Source organism: Macaca mulatta, chromosome 17, assembly GCF_049350105.2.
Source record: "Macaca mulatta isolate MMU2019108-1 chromosome 17, T2T-MMU8v2.0, whole genome shotgun sequence".
Taxonomy (NCBI): Eukaryota; Metazoa; Chordata; class Mammalia; order Primates; family Cercopithecidae; genus Macaca; species Macaca mulatta.
Genome location: NC_133422.1, coordinates 67,611,394 through 67,635,185, shown reverse-complemented (window position 1 = coordinate 67,635,185; position 23,792 = coordinate 67,611,394). Strand labels below are relative to the sequence as shown.

The window sequence follows — 23,792 nt, the reverse complement described above, 5'->3', positions numbered from 1 at the left end:
ATCTGAGCACACGTACATATTTTTCTCCAGATTCTCATCTGAAACCATGGGGAGAGATATGTTTCTCTTTTGCCTTTGATGTACTCAGTTAAGTGCTGAGCTCATAATGTCGGCTCTCATTTAAAATAAAAGGAAACAAGGCAAGCAACATTAAACATCTGAAATCGACAGGAAGGGAATGTTAGGTTCATCTATACATTAAAGAATTAAGGAAGGCAGAGAACAGTTCATAGAATGGGCTATGGAGACTCAATTCTCACAGGAAAAAGGCAGTCATGTTAATTAATTTCCATTAGGTTCTATTATAAAATGGTAATGGAAAATGAGTTTAGCTATATGGAATTGTATGTCATGTACAATTATGTGGGAACAAATTTATAACATTTATCAGATGTTATCTGCAATTAAAAATTCATAAAAGTGCTTATACAATTAAATTATAATTTTTACAAACAAAATTCATAAAAAGAAAAAAGATAACTTTTTTCATAATCCTACCTAAATAAACTCAAAATTACTATTGCTAGTCTTTTTTATTGAAAGCTCATGAAATATTTGAGCCATTTAAGTCAATACTGCTCTAGTGGTCTCTATCATTAAAGAGAGAGAGAGAGATATATATATGGTTAAGTAGCCACAACCTTTAGCTATACCTTTGTATAACTTACACTTTGTAAACACTGTCTAAAATTTGTGGAATGAAAACTCATACATAAGAATAAAGAGAGGCGATCAGAGCTAATAACTTTCTTACAAGTGGAATGCTTAATATTTAGTTAGGGTACAGACAATAATGGGAAGAAGTAGTTTTGTCTTTAAAAAAATTTTTAAAAAAAATTTTGGTAGAGCTGGGGTCTCACTATGTTGCCCAGCCTGGTTTCAAACTCCTAGCCTCTAGTGATCTTCCCACCATGGCCTCCTAAAGTGTTGGGATTACAGGAATGAGTCACTGCACCCAGCCATGGAAGAGGTTGTTTCTATAACGAAGAGGTGATATTGGTTATACTGGATACCAAGCTTAAGTATCTGCTGACTTACTACTTGATCAAATGTATGGTTTAACCAACGGCAAAACATGACACAAAAGAATAGACATGTTTTGTTACACCAACATACAGAACATTCCATTCTTATAAATGATAGGTTATTTACTATACCTTGACTTTCCTGTAAACTACTTCCATAAACTATTTTGAAGCTAACATTTCATTGTCATTTACAGGTACATGAGTACCTTTACAGGTATGTGAGTTCCTTTACAGGTTTGCATATGGATAGCCTATCAGACTAGAATGATCTGGGTGCATTCTCGCCTGCAGGCAAGGAGAAATATTCTTTCTTTCTCTTTTTATTTTTTTAATAAAGAGACAGAGTTTTGCTCTGTTGCTCAGGCAGGAGCATAGTGGCACCATCTTAGCTCAGTGCAGCCTCAAACACCAAGGCTCACGGGATCCTTCAACCTCAGCCTCCTGAGTAGCTGAGATTATAGGCACAAGCCACTGTGCGTGGTTAATTTTTGTGTGTGTGTGCAGAGATGGGGTCTCACTTTGTTGCCCAGGCTGTTCCTGAAACTCTGGCCTCCAGTAATCCTCCTGCCTCAGCCTCCTAACATGTTGGGATTACAGGCGTGAACCACCATGCACAGCCCGGAGATGTATTATTTTGTGCATCTGCCATCTTCATGATTTTAGACAAAAAGAATTTTAGAAATCATAGGCATCATTACATGCAGAGAATCTATGAATAATCTAGCCAAGAGAAATTCACATTTGGGGTCCAAGTGAATTAAAACATTTGAATTTTAATAATAGATATGTGACGGTCACGTAAGCTTTGCTATTTGAAGATGCATAAACTAATTTTCTACTTTTTACAAATAATATAGACACTTCCCATTTATAAAATGAAAACACACTACCTTGAAGTTTTAAAAAACATTAATTTTAAAACACACGGTTTTTTTTTATAATTTACAAAAAGATGCAAGAAAAATCCCAATTGTATGAGTTGCTAACAATTAGAATATACAGTAAGTAAGGAAAGGGGACTTTTTCTTTAGAGAGCTCACTGTAATAGCGAAGTTTACTCATCTGCATGAAATATTTTTTACCAGATCTAGTCAGAGACTGCTCTACCTTTATGGTGCTGAAAAGAGAACATAGACACATCTTACTTTAAAAATCAACTAACTAGATGATGGTAATAATAATAGCTAATATTTGTTGAGTACTTAAATAATGAATTTCATTTAATTCTATTAATAACTGTATTAGTCATTTTCATGTTGCTGATAAAGACATACCTGAGACTGGATAATTTACAAAAAAAGAGGTTTAATGGACTTACAGTTCCACATGGCTGAGAAGGCCTCCTTGTGAAGGCAAGGAGGAGCAAGTCACATCTTTTGTGGATGGTGGTAGGCAATGAGAGAGAGCTTGTGCAGGGAAGCTCCCATTTTTAAAACCACCAGATCTTGTTAGACTTATTTACTATCACAAGAACAGCATGGGAAAGACCCAACCCCCCATGATTCAATTATCTCCCACCCGGTCCCTCCCACAACACATAATGGGAGCTACAAGGTGAGATTTGGGTGGGGACACAGACCCAAACCATATCAATAACTGTATGAAGCACAGACTTATATAATATATTGGTTGTTTTTCCTTTCATTTACAGTAATATACTTTCAACGGCTAAAATGAATTCAGCATATCTTCACATCTAGTAATAATGATTTCTACAGAAGCAGAAACTAAATGATCATACAACTGGGATATATAATACAAAGATACATATTATGCATAAACATTTATTAAAATCAGGAATGACTTGAATGAAAAAAATAAGGAATGAAAATAAAACATGAAACAGTCATCATGAGAGCATCCCAAATCTAAAGGATCTCAAATACAGTAGAGCAAAATTTAATTTTTAGCAAGTAAATGGCCTAAATGAAGCTAACATAGCTTGTCAAAATGCTAGGTATTTACACTGTATCTGTTAAAAATGTATAACTACTCTGTTTCTTTAATCCTAATGTCACTGTCATGATGTTCTTAAAGAATGTTATTAAAAGTCACACAGGAAGATTTTAAAGTCATAATAAATACACGTCATAGATGATATGGCAGAGTCTAGAATCTCTAAGGTATGATTTTGTTCAACAGCTAACAGTTTGGCAAATGACACATTAGTAGGTTGAAAAGACAGTCCAAAGAAATATCACAGAATTTCAGTAACTCCTAAAATTAGAAAATTCTAGTTGAATAATTTCAAAATAAAATGTTAACCTTATTGAAGAATTCAAGCAAATATAACTCACATGAATTAAAAGGTGTATGTGGTAGGTTGAATGGTGCCCCCAACTTTGCCAAAAAAGAGAAGTCCATGTCCTAACTCCCAAAAGCTGTGACTATTACCTTATTTGGAAAAAGGGTCTTTGCAGATGTGATTAAGTTAAGTATCTTGAGATGAGAGACCTGTCCTGAATTATCTGAGTGGGCCATACATGCAATCAGATGTATCCATATACGAGGCACACAGAGGAGAAGGCCACATGAAGACAGAGGCAGAGACTAGAGTGATGTAGTTACAAGCCAAGGAAGCCAAGGAATGCCTGGGGGCCCCCCAGAAGCTGGAAGAAGCAATCAAAGGATTACCCCTAGAGTCTTAGGAGAGAGTAAAGCCATGTCAACATCTTAGTTTCAGAGTTCTGGTCTCTAAAATGGAGAATATTTCTGAGGACTCGGTTCTGTTCCATTGGTCTATATCTCTGTTTTGGTACCAGTACCATGCTGTTTTGGTTACTGTAGCCTTGTAGTATAGTTTGAAGTCAGGTAGCGTGATGCCTCCAGCTTTGTTCTTTTGACTTAGGATTGTCTTGGAGATGCGGCTCTTTTTTGGTTCCATATGAACTTTAAAGCAGTTTTTTTCCTATTCTGTGAAGAAACTCATTGGTAGCTTGATGGGGATGGCATTGAATCTATAAATAACCTTGGGCAGTATGGCCATTTTCACAATATTGATTCTTCCTATCCATGAGCATGGTATGTTCTTCCATTTGTTTGTGTCCTCTTTTATTTCACTGAGCAGTGGTTGGTGGGATTGTAAACTAGTTCAACCATTATGGAAAACAGTATGGCGATTCCTCAAAGATCTAGAACTAGATGTACCATATGACCCAGCCATCCCATTACTGGGTATATACCCAAAGGATTATAAATCATGCTGCTATAAAGACACATGCACATGTATGTTTATTGCAGCACTATTCACAATAGCAAAGACTTGGAATCAACCCAAATGTCCATCAGTGACAGACTGGATTAAGAAAATGTGGCACATATACACCATGGAATACTATGCAGCCATCAAAAAGGATGAGTTTGTGTCCTTTGTAGGGACATGGATGCAGCTGGAAACATCATTCTTAGCAAACTATCACAAGAACAGAAAACCAAACACCGTATGTTCTCACTCATAGGTGGGAACTGAACAATGAGATCACTTGGACTCGGGAAAGGGAACATCACACACCGGGGCCTATCATGGGGAGGGGGGAGGGGGGAGGGATTGCATTGGGAGTTATACCTGATATAAATGACGAGTTGATGGGTGCTGACGAGTTGATGGGTGCAGCACAGCAACATGGCACAAGTATACATATGTAACAAACCTGCACGTTATGCACATGTATCTTAGAACTTAAAGTATAATAATAATAATAAATAAATAAATAAAAAATAAAATAAAATGGAGAATAAATTTCTGTCGTTTTGCCACCAAATTTTGGCAATTTATCATTGCAACCCTATGAAATACAGTATAAATTTTGTTGTTTTTGATGTGTATATTTGAGAACAAAAATATACGTACTGATGTTCAACTTCACACATATTATGCTTCATATACTATTTACTAAGTATAACATAATGGTGTGGCAGAAAGAACAACTGGGATGGGAACAAAGAGAACAGATGTGTAATTATGGCTCCATTTCTAGTAACAGTGTAACTGAGGACAAACTGTATTACCTCTTTAGACTTGTCTCCTCATTTGCAAAATGAATGCAAGGTTTGCAATGATCTTGAAGCAGTTTTCAAACTAAATTTTTATGAACTTTTAAAGTGTTAAAAATAATAAGGCACAGTGTAAAAATTATAGTAACAAAAACCAAGAATATTTAAAAGATAACAGTAGACAGGTTGGCCGATGAAATCTGCCAGAAGATTCACAGGATTGCATAAATTTATATGAGGTAATTATTAAATACTTATTCAGAGCTGGCAATATGTAAAATTCTCTATAAAAATTGTAGTTTTTACAAACACTCATGAAGTTTTAGTTACATATCCAGATGTGTGCTGGGCTTCACATTTTCTAATAGAAACATGGCCTGAATGGCTTACAGAAAACACACTACTGCCTATTACGCAGGTATTAAAATAGTTAATACGTATAGAACAGTTAAACAGTGCTAGGCATACTAAAAGTTTAATAAATGTTAACTTTACTATTATCTAGGATACATCATATATTCTCTTCTCTAAATTAGTATCTTCTATCCATAAAAGGGCCTCACAACTGCAACTTTTTAAAATAATGTTAAGAGGGTTTATGTAGTAACAAAATTTAAAAACGGTAACCATTTTTTTTGCTCCTCCAAAACATACATTTCCAATCAATCCTGTTTCCTTTTACTGAAAGAACTGTTCATGATGACTACAACACTGAAGTATAATTTAGAAGCAGTCTCTAAAACTGGAAGTAATGTTCATCTAAATATGCCTGCCAAGTTTAAAAATGTATTAGAAGTTAAACTGAAACATGTTGAAAATGACTCATTGTGGACCAGAATATACACTGTAGGAAATAAGAGCTCATTTACAAGTGGGAGAAATACACTCACACTTCATCTGTGGTAATTCTCCGGACTTTCCTTCCAGTAAACATCATATTTTAAAATAATCGTGGAAAATAATCTTACCCTTAACTTTAGTTTTTATGAGTTGATTTAGTTCGCTGGCATTCCAATTTTTCATACATCTTTTTTTGGATGTGAGTATATTTACCAAATGTAAATCTATGAAAATTTCCCCCTAAAGCAGCAGAGCAGCAGCCTATACAGAAAGCTGTATGAACACACACACATGCACACACATGCGCACACACACAACTTATGCTCTTACTTTCTCTGGTTTTCAGTTCACAAGTATAATGACCAACTATGACGCTAGATTTATAAGAAACATCTTAAAAAATGTGCATACATATGTTTCCTTCATCCATATCATTTCCTTTTGATGCTATTGATGAGTAATCAGAAGAACATGTAATTGAGTTCTTTTTCTAGTAACACTTACATATTTGTATTGATTCAGTCTACTTTCTCAACGTGTAACCCCAAATTACACATTTGGGAGGCAGCTGGCTAGACTTAGAAAAGATCATGGAACACCCCATCCTCCTCACTCTCAAACAAGGTCTGTAAGATGAATGAACCTGATTTTTAAGCTAATTTATGAGTCACACACTTCAATATATATCTATAATTGTAACTTTAATGTGGCCTTAAGCAGGATTTAGTTAGTAAGTGCTTATGAATTAACAACATGATTCCAACTTGTTTATATTTTCCGAGTTTAGTTTCTTTGCTTCATCAAATAGTTCTGAAGCATAAACCATAGTAAGCAATTAACTGAAATTATCTGTTCAGCATGCTCTTTATTTAGAACTTTATCTAGACAGTATACATACCCTTAAACCATGTTTTTAAAATGTAACCATCGCCTCTGGCAACAGTTGAGCTGCCTGGGCTGGGCATGGAACTCAGAATAGGAAAATAAGCACTTTCCCTCTTGGAAATCTGACATGTAAAGATTTCTGAGCATATCTTTATCGTGTACATAATGTCATTACAGAGGGATTCTCAAGGTTCTGAGTTATTATTTTAAGACAATCTGCAATAAATTATTTTAGAATAGTTTAATTCTGTATTATTTTGCCTTTTTTCCATCTTTAAAAATCCTCAGTCACTTTCTTTTTTTTTTTGGGACGGAGTCTTGCTCTGTCGCCCAGGCTGGAGTGAACTGGCGAGCTCTCCGCTCATTGCAAGCTGTGCTTCCCGGATTCATGCCATTCTCCTGCCTCAGCCTCCTGAGTAGTTGGGACTACAGGCACCCGCCACCATGCCCGGCTAATTTTTTTTTTTTTTTTTCCATTTTTAGTAGAGATGGGGTTTCACCGTGTTAGCCAGGATGGTCTCGATCTCCTGACCTTGTGATCCACCCGCCTCGGCCTCCCAACGTGCTGGGATTACAGGTACGAGCCACAGTGCCCGGCCCTGAGTCACTTACTAATGTGGAAGAAGTTTCATTTTTGACCCCAACTGTATTTCTTTTCCTATATACAAGGTGTGTTTGTCACATTTACAATTGCTATTAGAAAAGATATGTTTAGCCTTCCTCCATCTTAATTTAGGGTCTCTGTTTTTTTTTTTTTTTTTTTTTTTGAGACGGAGTCTCGCTGTGTCTCCCAGGCTGGAGTGCAGTGGCGTGATCTCGGCTCACTGCAAGCTCCGCCTCCCGGGTTCACGCCATTCTCCCGCCTCAGCCTCCCAAGTAGCTGAGACTACAGGCGCCCGCCACCACGCCCGGCTAGTTTTTTTTTGTATTTTTAGTAGAGACGGGGTTTCACCATGTTAGCCAGGATAGTCTCGATCTCCTGACCTCGTGATCCACCCGCCTCGGCCTCCCAAAGTGCTGGGATTACAGGCTTGAGCCACCGCGCCCGGCCGGGTCTCTGTTTTTTTACTTCTTTGGTGTTTGCTTTGCTATCTGTCCTTTGTTACACAGCCTGTGATTGATGTTTTTCCCCTCCTCCGGTAGTACGTAAAATATATGGCCTGTTCCATTTATAGTTTTAAGTGATATGTTAAAACATATATTTCTTCATAAAACTATTATTTCATGAAATTTGAGAACATTATATATATAATACGTACAAACACTATTTCTCTTACCATCAATTCCCTAATTTTAGTTGCAAGTTTCTGCTATTTTGCCACTACTATTATTTTTACGTTATAATTTCTTGTTAACAATTATGATTACAATGTTTTGTAACCAAAATGATAAAGGTCATTAAGATTACATTTTACAGTAAATGTTCACTGCCAGTTCTTCTTTACCTTGACATCTCAATCCATGTGAAGTTACAATTTCCAACAGGTTTTTCAGGAAGGCCATATGTAATATGTTTCATGGGACCTCACATGACTGGTTCCTTCTCATCTTTCAGACTGCGCACCTCCCTGAATCATACCCTATTTCATATATTTCAAATAATTGCTACTCTCTAAAAATTATTTATTTTGTTATTCGTATATTTTCTGATTTACATCACAGAAATACAAGTTCCATTAAGACAGAGAGCCTTTCATCCTGTTAAATCCTTAATCACAGTGCCTGAAAATGGTGCTTGGTGGTTAATAAATATTGCTAAATGAATAAAGTATTATTATGGAAGAAAACGTTGAGCTCAAATAAATTAATTTATTTGTTTATTTGAGGTGGGCATCCCACTATGTTGCCTAGGCTGGTCCTCAACTCCTGGACTTGAGCGATTCTCTCGCCTCAGCCTCCTGAGTACCTGGGTCTATAGGCACGCCACTGCATGCAGCTTAGACTTATTTTTTCCTTAGTAAATGACTTACTTATTCTGCCCAGATACTTCTAATTCTCTTCCTTTAACATTCATGTTCTGTAACTTCACTTAGATTTACGACACTGCTGTTTCCCATCCTCTTCCCACTACCCAGAATGTGATGAGTTCTTCTAAATTGCAGATTCCTTATTTCAGAAAATGTTTTCTTCTATTGTATCTCTAAATGTTTTTTTTTTCCTGTTTCATTTTGTTGTTTTCTTCCCTTGGCACATTGAAGGTGAATATATACTGGCTGTCCTCCATGTCAATTACTTTTTCTCTGTTTTCATCACTTTATTCTTTTTTCTGTTTTATAAACATCCAGCCTCAAATTACCAACATGGTTTTCCAGAACTGCCCTGACCCTAAATACTATTTCTCTTTCATTCCTTTTTATTTCTGTACTATCATTTTCATATATAGTTTCTCTCATCAGTTTTTGCCATCTTATTCTATTGCCATATTTTTGGCTTCAACAATTGCTGCATTTTTTCTGATCACTTGAGGTCAGGAGTTTGAGACCTGCCTGACCAACATGGCGAAACCCCCATACCTACCAAAAATACAAAAATTAGCCGGGTGTGGTGGCACACACCTGTAGTCCCAGCTACTCAGTAGGCTGAAGCATGAGAACTGCTTGAACCCTGGGAGGTGGAGGCTGCAGTGAGCCAAGATCATGCCACTGCACTCTAGCCTGGTAGCAGATTAAAATATAAAGATAAAAGTATATAGAAATATGAAAAAAAAACCCACTGAATGGAAATTCAGGACTGCTGGTTTCTTTATCAAACTTTAAACTAGCCCAATATGACATAAAAATCACTTACTCTGCTCATCTCATTTTGCATGCCTTCTTGCTTTGGCCTTGTACCAGTATAAAATGAGGACAAAACTCCTACCATTACCAGAGAAGTTGGGATTGAAAACATAATTTCAAACAATATTCATTTAAAAATACTTACAATGAAAATTACTTTAAAATACATAACATACATGTACATAATATATATCTTATATATAATAATTATTACATTTTTTGTAGAGATTAGGTTTCACTATGTTGCCCAGGCTGGTCTGAAACTCCTGGGCTCAAGTGATCCTCTCACCTTGGCCTCCCAAAGTGCCTGGATTACAGGTGTGAGCCACTGTACCTTGCATAGAACACATTTTTTTATCTAAAACAAACCATAACTGAAAAAAGTTTACTATTAAAATTAATTTTGAATTGCAACCTTACATTTTAGATCCAAACACAGGATTCTATGTAGTAGCCCACAAATGTAACAGTGTATTCAATTTATTCTACTACAAACACTGAATTTTAAAATTTCCACTTTTTGGCAGAAACAATCTTAGGAGTGCATGCAGACATTCAAAGCAACAGAACATGACATAATAACTGTTCATGTTCACGAAAACTGGTACTTGTTACTTATCAAATTGTTCAGCTTGAATTGGGACATATATGGGTCTTTTATTTGCCTGAGAAAAGTACTTTCCTTTGTAGAAAAAGTAAAGTCTTTGAGTAAAAAGCCATTTTCATTCGTTTGAAAAATGGCACGCCGTTTCCATACATTTCTCTTTATAATAACACAGGTTGTTTAATTAAAAAAAATGTGGCATTTGATAATAAAAACTTCTAACATAAATGAAAAAGATGAGGCTAATTATACCTGACTAGAACATTATGTATAGGCATGCCAGAGGCTTTACTTAAGCATGATTCAGGGAAATCACATTCCACATAAAGATTAAAACATAGGAAGTGACAAAGGAAGACAGCATCACATATTTGAATATTAAAAATTTAACCTCTGAAAAATAAAACAGAATATTTTTCCTTAAGTTTCACTATATACAAAATATATACGATATTCCCAAAATATATGAGTTTAAACACATAGGCAACATAGACACTCTATACTCAAAATAACTTCAGTAGATTCTCTGTCTCTCTGCTGTCACACACACACACACACACTCCTAAAAAAACACGAGGAAAGTGAACTACAGAAATATTTTAAATAATATTCTCATAATGAGCTTGGGTTCACCATTTCTTTTGCATGGTAACTTAATGAGCATATCAACTCTTTTACATGGTTGTCACATCAGGATGAAAGGGGGCTTTAAACTCATCAAGCTGCCCACTTGATGCTTCAATCTTTACAAGCACATTTCTACTGAATTTGGCTTCTGCCTGAATACTACTGATAGAGAATGTGTTCGATGCTAAGGCATTCTGAAAAGTCCTACTATCTTCACACTTTCTTGCAGTGATCACCCAGTGATCCCTATTCTACTGCTTTAGGTCTTGCCAAGTAAGAAATCCAGCTCTTTCATATGTGAACGCTTAAAATATTTGTAGGTAGTTATAGCCTATCACTAATAGGGCACTTTTGAATCTTTTTGCAGTTATGGCGTATTCCTCTGAAAACCTTTTAGTTTAAAGCTTGGGTGCCCAGGTATCAGCATAGTTCTATAAGGTAATTACAGATGACATTCTACATATAACTTCTATTACTGTAGGATAATATCTCCATATTCAAACCTTCCAGGTCATTTTCACATTTCACGTCTAAGCCTATAAAACCAATAAATCATAGGTTTTCTGGACCCAACTGCATGATCTTACATTTATTCCTATTAAAATTCATTCAGTTCATTAATTCTCCCTGAAAAGATCTATTAGATCCTTACTTCATTATTCAATTAATTTGTTATTCTTCTCTGTTTTACATCAACTTTGTTAAATGTAGTTTTAATTTTTCCTGAAATCACTGACAAAAATGCAGAAATATAGTACTGCAGGATATTACAGATGAGCATCATATACCCACTTCTTAATTAATGATTCTCTAACAACATTTGGATAAAGCCCTTCAACAGTTACTAATCCATTTACCTGGCCTTGAACTGTCCCCGTATTTTCCCCATATTGTTTAAAAGGATGTCATGGAAAGTCTTATCAAATCCCTTGTTTCCTATCTAACGCATTTCCATGCTTTACCCCTGCAATATATCTCTTAAAAATTGAAATGTAGTCTTCTTTGATTTATTCTTAGAGAACCCATCCTAACTCTTGGTGATACTTGCTTATTTCAATAGCAATCTTAAAAACCACTGCAAGCATGGCTGCTTACCGAGCATAATCTATGCCATACACTTAAAATATATTGTATCTGCGAGGTGGCGGGCGCCTGTAGTCCCAGCTACTCGGGAGGCTGAGGCAGGAGAATGGCGTAAACCCGGAAGGCGGAGCTTGCAGTGAGCTGAGATCCGGCCACTACACTCCAGCCTGGGTGACAGAGCGAGACTCTGTCTCCAAAAAAAAAAAAAAAAAAAAAAAAAAAAAAAAAAAAAAAATACATACATATATATATATATATATATATATATATATAAAAATAAAATATCTAAGGCTCAAAGCAATCCTAAATGGTTAGAATCATCACACCTATCTGAAGATGGAAAAAACAAAGGTTCATCAAAGTATTTACATCCATTATAGTTAAAAAAAAGTCAAGTAATTTGCTTAAAGTTTATATAAGATTGCATTAAATTATTTATAATTTATCAAAATATGATATGTAATGTAATATATCAATATGTTCCTTAATAGTTGCAAGAATCTACTATCTTCTTCCCTTTTATGAAAACAAGATGGCATTTGTTGACTCCCTTTATTCACTCCCATTGTTCACCAGGAGTATTAAAAACGTAATTTCTGAAGTTTCTCGGTAACTATGATTTGAAACTTCTATGTAAGAATTCTTAATAATCACTCTTTGTTTAAATTTAATTAAAAATACACAGAAAAAAAAACACATTGTAAGTTTCAATATGTATGAGGTACAAAGGAGGATACATATTTATGAGGTACAAAATCTCTATCTGTCCACCAACCACCCAACACCCAATTTCCTTCTCCAGAAGCAATAAATGTTAATAGATTTTTCCTGGTCCTGATATAAAGAGCCACTTACTTCCTTTTGTACAACTACACTGTTGTATTCTGTAAATGTTTTCATGAATTACAATTCTTTTAACTACTGCCTAAATGTCAACTATGCTACAGTACATAAGGTGGTATATATAGCATTTTGAACCTAGCAAGTATACCTGCAGGATAACTTATTAGAAATAAAATTTATTGATCAAGAGCAATGTGTGGCTGGGTGTAGTGGCTCAAGCCTGTAATCCCAGCATTTTGGGAGGCTGAGGCAGGCAGATCACTTGAGGTCATGAATTTGAGACCAGACTGGGCAACATGGCAAAACTCCGTCTTTACTAAAAATACACAAATTAGCCGGGTGTGGTGGCATGCACCTGTAATCCCAGCTACTCAGGGGGCTGAAGCACGAGAATCGCTTGAAACAGGGAGGCAGAGGCTGCAGTGAGCGGAGACTGTGCCACTGCACTCCAGACTGGGCAACAGAGTGAGACTCCGTCTCACATACATACATTCCATACACACACACACACACACACACACACACCAGCTATGTGCATTTGTACTTTTGATAGGTATTACTGAATTACTCTCCATATTAGTTGTACCAATTTAAAATCCCACTAACAATGTTAAGATTGCCTGTTTTTCCATACCCACACAAACACAATGTATTATCAACCTTTTGGTTTTTAGTGGAAAACAGGCTTTTTTGTTTTTTTTTTTTTTTTTGAGACAGAGTTTCATTCTTGTTGCCCAGGCCGGAGTGCAATGGTGCAATCTCAGCTCACTGCAACCTCCGCCTCCCAAGTTCCGTTCAAGCAACTCTCCTGCCTCAGCCTCCCAAGTAGCTGGGATTACAGGTATGTGCCACCATGCCCGGCTAATATTTTGCATTTTTAGTAGAGACAGGGTTTTGCCATATTGGCCAGGTTGGTTTTGAACTCCGGACCTCAGGTGATTCAACTGCCTCGGCCTCCCAAAGTGCTGGGATTACAGGCATGAGCCACCATGCCCAGCTGAAAATAGGGATAGTTTTAATATGAATTTAATGACATGACTGTGACAGATATTGCAAATATTTTTTCTAAGATTGCATTTGCATTTGTTTTTTGACTTTCCTTATGGCAGTAATGCCACACCAACATTTTCCATTTGTAGGGAATCAAGTTTATCAATTTATTACTTCTATAACTCCTAAGTTGCAAAGGCCTTTTGTAATTAAAGATTATAAAAACATTCCCCTATGGCATCTTAGGTTTTTAATGGTTTTACATTTAAATCTCTGATCCATATGAAATTTATCTCAGTGTAAGTTATGAGGTATGGATCTCAATTTTCTTTTTCCCCTAGTTGGCTACCCTAGTGACCTGTCACAATTCATTGTTCTTATCTAGAAATGCACTTACTTAATTTTTCCATATAAGCTACAAAACTTATTTGTCTGGTTTTTAAAAAAATATCTTTGGGTTCTATTTGGCTTACATTAAATGTATAGTTTAACTTAAGGAAACTGACATTTTCATGAAAAATAAAATTAGTTCTCTATGTATACTACCCCAAAATTTAACTTCAGATGAAGAAAAGGCATAATGTAAAAAATATAGTTATAAATATTTATGTGGAAGAGTACATGTACAAGAATAGCCATGATAATTGTGAAAAAGAATTTTTAGTGTTGCTCTGTCAAGTTTCACAAAGTCATTTGAAAATTTTGGCATGAATTACACTTAATTTATATATTAAGAAAGAATTAAATTGATGATACATCTAGAATTCTACTTTTAAAAATATCATTTATCAACATTATGATCCTAAGCAGGGATACTTTTCCCTTCATTTATTGATATTATATCTTAAAAAACAGATAAGTAACTTTAGCTATTTTAAGCATTTTTTTAAAGCCTAAGCTTATTTTGAGTTTTACATTCCCAGATATTATTCTCATTCATTTACTCATTTATCCATAAGTCTCTGGTTCTGTATAGTTCTTTACAGTCCTGAGCATTAGCTCTATTTGCTGCTCAAGGGTTATTTTTAGTAGTATCTACAAAGACTTTTTTTCCCTTGTCTTGATTTTAAAACTATCATAAATATTTAAGGTTGGCTGAAAATTAGGCTCTAAATAAGCAAGGCTTTACTATGACTTCAAAGAATTATGAATAAATAAGCTTCCTCTTATCTGGCAGTTTGAAAATGAGGTCTTCCAGTTTATCTAAAATTTTAGTGGAAAATTCATTAGAAAGATATCAACTTGTGAAGAACAAAATTCAATAAAGTTTCACAACAAAACTAAATTGGACAAATTATTCTATGATAATAGTAGTTATCATAGGAAGGCACTGTTCTAAGTGCTTTACAAACATTAAATAATTGAATCCTCTATTATTTAACAGATACTTTTAGGTATTAGAGTACTGCATGGCCTTCAGGTGAATATCAGCTGCAAATGTATGGACAAGTAGGATCAGAAGGATTTAGGTTAAGAGCGTAGGACATAACAGAGCTTACGATAAATATAAATTGGTCAATTTTATGGTCAGATTTACTATTCTCTCCAACTTTACAAAACCACACAGTAGCTATCAAGTGAAGAATATAAGTTCTGATTTACTAGGTAATATCTTATGCTTTCTTTTAAACCTTATTAGTTTGCCCATAAATCTTATTCTAGAGCCATCCCTAAAAATATACACTCCTAAAACTACACATTAAAAACTGACATCAACACAAAGTCAAATGAATCTTTAGGGGACATCACACAGTTTTGTAACTGGAAGGGTTACACATAATGAAATATAAAACATGAAGGCTTTATAGGAACTCTAATGAAAGGAGCTGATTTATATACCATGATCTTTTATACTATGATCTTTACTTTTTTTTAGATAAACTAAAAAAAATTTTTTTGAGAAAAGAGTCTCACTCTGTTGCCCAGGCTGGAGTGCAGTGGCATGATCTCCGCTCACAGCAATCTCTGCCTCCTGGGTTCAAGTGATTCTCGTGCCTCGGCCTCCTGAGTAGCTGGGATCACAGGCATGCACCATCACGCACTGCTAATTTTTGCATTTTTCATAGAGATGGGGTTTCACCATGTTGCCCAACCTGGTCTCAAACTCCGAGCCTCAAGTTATCCACCCGCCTCAGCCTTCCAAAAGTGCTGGGATTACAGGCATGAGTCACTGATGTTGAGAGTAAGACATACTTCCACATTATAGGAATGACTTCTTCAATATAACATTTATTAAAATTCTTCCATAGGCCAAGTTTATAAAGTTGATGTGAATTCAGAAGTATCACAATTTGAGTCATTCTAAAATATTTTTACAACAGGTTAGTTATATGAAGACTCGCCTTAAATTTTAGTTTTATGTATTGCTTATATCTCAAATTAATCTGGTCTTCATTTAACAACTAAAAGACCCATTGAACTTAATTTCAAAAGTTTATTAGTATGTGAAGGGTATGCAGAAACTTTCACACCATTTTAGCAACTTTTCTGAAATGATTTCAAAATGAAAAGTTAAAAAAATAAGGTAGCCACTGTTTACGCTCTATATAGTCAAACAATTGAAAGTGTAGGATGTTTAATGAAGTAATGATATTTACCATAATGCCTATCAGTTATTTTACTCTTAACAAGGCTACTAAAAATAAATATCATTTTCTATTGGTAAATTAAAGATATATCATTCTCTCTGATACTCTCCTTCCAACACACATACTTTAGAACATACAGATTTTGAAAAAACAAACAAACAAACAAACAAACAACTAGGAATTATACAATGGTACAATCACTTTGGTGTTACCACTGGCAGGTTTTTAAAAAGTAAAACATTTATCAACCCGATGATTAACAATGCCACTCCTAGGTATTTAGCCAAGATAAATAAAAACACACTTTCAAAAAATTATATGGCAGCTTTATGCATGATAGTAACAAACTGGAAACCACCAAAATGACCATTGACAAGTGAATAAAATATATTCATACTCAGCAATAATAAGGAATGAACTACTGATACAACAACAAAGTGGAATGAAAGAACCTGGACACAGAGTATTTTTAGTCTAAGAGGAGCAAAACTAACCTGTGGTGACAGAAATCAGAAAGTGGTGCCTCTTAAGTAGTAGTGATTAAGAAGGACTGAAGGGCCATAAGGACACTCTCTGGAGTAACTGAACTATTCTATACCTCATTGTCAACATATACAATAATTGCATATTGAAAAAATAAAGCATATAAATTATACCTCAACTGAAATGAAAATTATTCTCTTTAAAATACATTTTCTAAATGAATATATAACAGAAACAATAATGGTTCGAGTTTTAACATTTCTATTTTCATGATGCTTACCTGTCTAAGAGCTGATCATGTTTTTCTAAAGCATCCTTTTCAGCCATCACTGCTCGTTCCTTTTCAGTTACAGCATTATCCCTTGCTTCTCGGAGATTTCTAAAATTTAAACATGCATTTCAGTTACTTCAAATGTGTGATTTATCCATGTTCTTTCTTAAAGATGGACTATCTGACAATCTTAAGGACCCATCTGAGAAGTTGGGGACCCAAAACTATATAAATCTGCCTGGCTTGATTGAGTGTCTTGAAGTGCGAGATACACCAGTGTAGGTGCAAATATGGTCTATCTCGATATCACACCACCCTTCTCAGCATGTGTCAAAGGATAGGCTAAGCAGTTTGTATATAATTTATGTATTACTTACCAGAAGCCAATGAGATAGGTGTAATTACTCATATATTATCCACTAGAAAACTGAGGTTTTGGAAGGTTAATAAATGTCCCACAAAATATTTTAAGTAAAAGATATATTGTGGATAATCAAAATACAAGTGCGGTTTGGGATATGAGCAAAAGAATCGTTGAAATGAAGAACTTTGAAGTCTCAGTTATATAGGAAGGAAAAGGAAGGAAACACAGGTTGACAGATAGGATAAAGCAGAAGGGACAAAGAATTAGAGGTCCTGATAAGATATGACAGATTAAGTCAAAGTGTAATAGTTGTACAAGCAAGTACAACTTGGAAGACTGTTGTAACTTCCAACATGGAAGATGGAAGACTGGAGAATGGTGATTTGGAGGTAGAACAGAACTTTTCAGTGGCAGAATTTTGGTGGCTAACAAGATAGTGTATGAAAATCAGTATGGCTAAATTAAGTAGAGTTGAGATGAAGGTCAATATTTATGTAGGGCTCAAGGAAGTACGAGGCTAGGGTATTGGAAAAGTCATCTATTTAACAGTTGTGAGGACAGTAGGAAGGAACTGAAATTGATAGAAAAAATACATTTAGTGTCAGTTAAGGGAAGCTGGAAGATAACAATGACTAGTTGGGAAATTACACAGCTAGCCATGAGCTTCCAAAGATCAAAATGTTTGCCTTTTAATCAATATGAAACTTTGAATCAAGAAAAACACCAACCGTAAGTTTCTTTCAGATAGTCACCTATTTTTTTAAAAATCTCCTTCTCTAGCAGTTACAACATAAATAACAAGAATGTAATACAAATGATTTTGCTCAACTAATCCCTACAAAGCCCTTATGTTGTATTTTATAACCTACTTTATAGCTGAGTAAACTGAAGTTTAGAGAGCTCATGTACCTAGCCCTCAAGTCACACAGTCTAAGAGGACCATAATTTGAATCCAGTTATTTCTTACTCCAAAGCCAGGGCTTTTTACATCATGCCACACTATTCTCATGAAAAACGGGATTGGAAATTATTATTTTTTATTATTCATATAGAATGTGAGTAGGGAGTCGTGAAAGCCATAAAGTTTTAATAAACTTATCTACTGAATATTGGATAGAAATGCTCAGTACTTATACTTGCTGTACCAGTACTCAATCTAGTCTTTCGCATGGTGATGTTGTCACAGGATCCTTGGGGTGTCGCTTTGTCAGCTGGAAACCTTTGTGGCCAGTGGCGCCTTTGTCCGAGTTATGCTCAGGCCCACTGGGCTTTTTCCACCCACTCGGCCTCACAGACTGTACTCGGCTTATGCTCTACCAGCCGGGATCCCACACCTGCCGAGGGCAAGCCAAGTGCAGAGCAGCAAGGGGTGCGTGAGCAAGTGAGTGAGTGCAGGGTTCAACCACTGCGCACAGCCGGGCACACAGGCTGTAGTGGGGTAGGCAGCTCCAGGCGCTGGCTCCAGGCTCCCTGTGAGGCTGTGAACGGACAGGCATACTGAAAGTTGCTTCCACTGCTGGCACCGGGGAATGCAGTAGTGCCCGGAAGCCTGGAGATGCCAGGAACTGCAGAGCCCAAACAGGTGTCAGAGCCCTTGCTCAGGGAGCTCCTAGGTCTGGGCTCCCCAAAGGGCTGCAGCTCTTCTCTCCTTCCCACTTCTCGTCTTGTTGCAATGTGGTAAGTGAGGGGCGTGTTTCAGCCCTGTTTGTGTTACGGCTCTTTCAGTCCCACCATTAAGCAGGTCCCAAGTTCTTGTCCTGTGTCCAGGAAGAATGAGGTACAGAGACAACTGGAGCATGAGTAAGGCAAAGAGGTGCTTTATTGAGCGGCAGTACAGCTCTCAGGAGATCCAGAGTGGGTGGCTCCTATCTGCAGGCAGGCCATCCCAATGTCTGCTCAGCTCCTGACTGAGAGGAGACCCACAGTTGGTAGCTCCTCTCTGAAGTCCAGACGTCTGCCAGAGCCCGAGGTTTTTGTGGGCTTCAGTGGGGAGGAAGTACATAGGTGACAATAGGTAGGCCGGGGGAAAAAAGTACCGTAAGTTCTCACTCTGTTCTGTGAAACTGGCGGCACAGCTCCCATGCTCCAGGCCACCCCTGGCTTGAGGTGGGGCTTCACCGGGGACACACTCCTTTCTGTCCAGGAACCTGCCTGCCTCCTGCCACCATCAACCAGCTGTAACCCGGCGCCTGGGCTGGAGTGCCAAAGGGCACCTGCAGGCCTGCACCAAGCCGCCCTCATCCCCCACTTTGGCTGGTCTCCCTCCCGTGCTTGTCAGTGTCCAAAGTCTGGAGGACGCCGAGGTGGCAGAGGGCTGGGGTGTCAGCACTGCCCCAAGAGCAGGCACACCTGCAACAGTTCCCAGGCTTGGCCTCAACTTTGCTCCGAAATCACAGTGGGCGCTGGGAGTAGGGATAGGCCAGGCAGCGGGAACAGGCCTTTCTGAGCCTGCAGGGGAAGAGGGCTCCCTAGGCCGACGAGAGTGAAGGAATGCCTGGGTCCGTAGCTGTGGCTGGGCCGCTGCAGCAGCGCCTGGGAGGGCTCCCACCTCTCCAACTCGAAGGGGTCTGGGTTTCTGCCTGTTTCTGGCTCCTGCCGGCTCAGTGGAGCATGCAGCCCCAGCCGCGCCTGCCCCACTGCAGCTGGCATCTTTACAGCAGTTGCTCCAGATAGGCCACTGCTGCCATCAATATTAACAAATTTAAAAATTTAAAAATGTCAACCATTAGAGATTTGTCAGTAAAACAGTTTATAAGCCAGAAATAAAACAGTTTCTTGTTGGAGGACAGGTAACTCTTATTGAAAAGAAAATAAACTACTTTTGTGGGTTATTATATAAGCAGAAGTACATTCTAAAGTAGCTGTCAAAAAATGACATATTGTTATTTTCTGATGCCATCCTGATTGCAACAACCTTCAAAAATAATCTATTCTCAAACTGAAACATGAAAAATTAATGTTAAAGATAGAATAAAATTCTCAAACTATATTAAACATTTATACATTTTTCATTTCTAAATGATCTAAATATTTTAGTCAGTAAATCACCACAAACTGGTTTCAATGTTCATTTCTCAAATATAGCCTCATTATTCTATATGTTATTTTGGCAGCAGAATTACAAGTAGATCACATTTACAGGACTAATGAATCACGAATGCTCAATTGGTAGATGGAGACGCTTCAGTCCCTGACATTTCCTTTCTTGCAACAATGGACATTAGAAATGAAAACAAGACACACGGAATGAAATAAAACCTAGAACAAGCTAACATCAGGGCTTGTGAAAGGAGGTATGATTAGAGGGTACTATGTTAAGGCATGTTGAAGTATGATTAGAGGGTACTATGTGAAGTGCTATGTTAAGGCATAAACAAAATTCTATGGCCACAAAGAGGAGTTGATTATTCTTTTCTGGAGTAAGAGAGGTAGGTGAATAAAGTGAAACACTTTTAAAAAGTGACATGTAAGTTGGGCCTTGAAGGACAAATAGGTAAAGCAATTCAGAAAGAGAAAACAGAAATGGGGAATGGACCAGAAGAAGCTAAGGCTTCTACCAACAGGTCCTCTCACGGGTGTTTGTGGGTAACATTTCTGTGTAATCCCAATCTCCTTATCAAGTACCACACCTTCCATATCCAGTCCATAACCTGCATTCTTTAGCAAAAAGCAGCATAATTCCTTATAACAAATACTTCCTTTAATATTACCAATTCACAGGTTTCATATGAAGTCTGAGAGAGATAAACTGAATGTATTCTTCCACTGACAATAATAGCAATAGCATACTGTTTACCATGTGCCAGAAGCCGTTCTAAGCACTTTACATATCATAACTCATTTAACTGTCTCAACAATCCCACAAAGCAGTTGTATCATTACCTCCATTTTACAAATGATAAGACTAAAACACAAAGAGGTTAAGTATTAGCTTAAAGTCACACAAGAAGTATGCTACGGAGCCCAAATGTGCACCCAAACAATTTGGCTCCAGAGTCTGTGGTGTGAATCATACTACGCTGCCTCTTAAAATTTCCTTTGCTTCACAGATGTTTTCTCCTTGAGAAATTCTGACACTATTAGATTTATATTATATGACCACCTCAAGGCACCAATAGATGTGAAATCAAAATAAGCCTTGAAAGAATTGTGAATATATTATACATTAGCTTTTATGGCCCACAGTATGTAACATGCTTTTTTAAAAATAAACTATTTGATAAAAAGCTAGATGTATTCCTTCCACAGGTAAGACAGTAACTTTCATATAACTAATAAATAATCCGTTTCTAAATGTTAAATGCATTAGAAAATATAACAGAAATACAATTATGGAACAAATTACAGGAATTCAAATGTTCTTCAAAAGAGAAACTTGAAAAATTGATAGAAGCTATCTGCAGCATGTACAAGCTAATGAAGCTCAAGTTTTAGAAGTCCAAACCAAGTGTATAATCAAATGTAATTATAACAAAGAAAATGTTTCAAAATACAAAAATCTGAATATATCATCCTTAAAATACCTGTATAAAGTTAACATTAGATTCCAACACTGTGTTTTTCATCATTCTTTCATGTTGTTTCCTAGCAACTCTATGTATCTCCCATATTCACATACGTATTTCTCCCATCCACCCTATGTTGTTTTGGAGACATACTGAGAGGAAAGACTGAAGAAAAGAAATCTTAATACTGTGTGAAATGCAAAGGGAAAGTGAGTATCCTACTTTTATAACTAGAGTGTTCAAATAATGTATTTTTCAACCTGGGGCACTTTTTAGAATAAAAGAGGGTGCTACTAAAAATTATGCCAGAACAGGCATAAATCAGTACTTTCTTAGACAAACCAAGAAATATGGTTAATTAAATTGTAACATTCAAATGAGAAACTTAAAGAGTTAAGTTCTTTTTTTTTTTTTTTTTTCTTTTTTTATTTTTTGAGACGGAGTCTTGCTGTGTCGCCCAGGCTGGAGTGCAGTGGCGCAATCTCGGCTCACTGCAAGCTCCGCCTCCCGGGTTCACGCCATTCTCCTGCCTCAGCCTCCCGAGTAGCTGGGACTACAGGCGCCCGCCACTGCGCCCGGCTAATTTTTTCTATTTTTAGTAGAGACGGGGTTTCACCATGGTCTCGATCTCCTGACCTTGTGATCCGCCCGCCTCGGCCTCCCAAAGTGCTGGGATTACAGGCGTGAGCCACCGCTTCTTAATCATTTACTTAAAGGTTTTAATATTCTAATAAAATAGACATAGTTCATACACAATATAGTGCCCTTTGTACAGCAGATAATTTAATATACAGAAGTTTATTCAACAGTAGCTCACAACTGAAACTTGAAAACCTCATTATAATACATTCATAACAACAGGGTAGAATGTATTTTCCTGCTACTAGATGATAAATTTCACAGTACCAATAGGCTAAATCTATATTTATATCTGAAAAGTGGTAAGAAAAATGTCATGAGAAAAACTTTAGGAATCTTTGAAAATCGAACAGTATCAAATCAAAGTTTGGCAATGCGAGGAGTACGTCTCAGCCTGAATAAACATCCCTAATGCCTCAGAACTTAAAATTTACCAAACATAAATAGTGAAAAGACAAAAACAAACAAACAAACAAAAAACCATGGCTGTCAGAAGAGCTCAGTAGGTGTAACTAAGCAATCTGAACTCTTCCTTCTGTCTTCATGTAAAAATATTTTTGGCTAATAGAAGTAAATATATTTTTCTAGTTAGAACAACAAAGGATTAAAATAGGCTGTTTTATATGACAGGCTTATTTATAGGAAAAGTGTTTGAATTTACTGTCTCTATCTCCAGTGTCTTCCTGGAGACAACATAAAACTGCTCATTTCCATATCTGATGCCTTTGATTTTAAGATGGCATAAAATAGAAGGGTTGCATGTACATTATGTTGTTTCTATTCAATGACTGGTAGTTTTACCTTTATCATAGATGACTGAAAAGTTAATAAGTAGGACATAAAAATGAAATAAACAAAGTGGAAATCTTATTTAATAAAATTTCTTGGGAGAAGCTACACATTTTAAGAGTAGAAACTTTTTGAGATCATTGTTGACTGAAAATGCTACACTTTCCTATCCTTTTATTATAGTTGGTGCCTTGGTTTAAAAGTTTGTGTCCTCCAAAACTCAAGTTGAAATTTAACTGGCATTCTAACAGTATTAAGAGGTAGGACCTGATAATGGTGATTAGGCCATGAGAGTAGGACTGGTGCCATTATAAAAGGGTGGGTTTGGCTCCCCCAGCTCTATCTTCCACCTTCTTGCCTTACACCATGTGATAATGTAGTAAGAAAGCTCTTGCCAGATGCCAGCACGTAGATATTGCACTTACCAGCCTCCAGACCTGTGAGCCAATAAACTTCTGTTCACTATAAATTACCCAGTCTCAG

At 36.6% G+C, this 23,792-nt stretch overlaps 1 protein-coding gene across 9 annotated transcripts in view; it reads right to left on the bottom strand.

The window, feature by feature from the left end:
* Positions 1–23,792, bottom strand: part of PIBF1 (progesterone immunomodulatory binding factor 1) — a 278,245-nt gene that overhangs the window by 185,920 nt on the left and 68,533 nt on the right. For all 9 annotated transcript variants that reach the window (XR_003724327.2, XM_077974341.1, XM_077974345.1 and 6 more), the window contains exon 10: positions 17,022–17,120. Coding sequence is in view for 8 of the 9 variants with exons in the window: in XM_077974341.1 (XP_077830467.1) it covers positions 17,022–17,120 (99 nt within the window). In the remaining variant the exon portion in view is untranslated. The remainder of the gene's footprint in view (positions 1–17,021; positions 17,121–23,792) is intronic.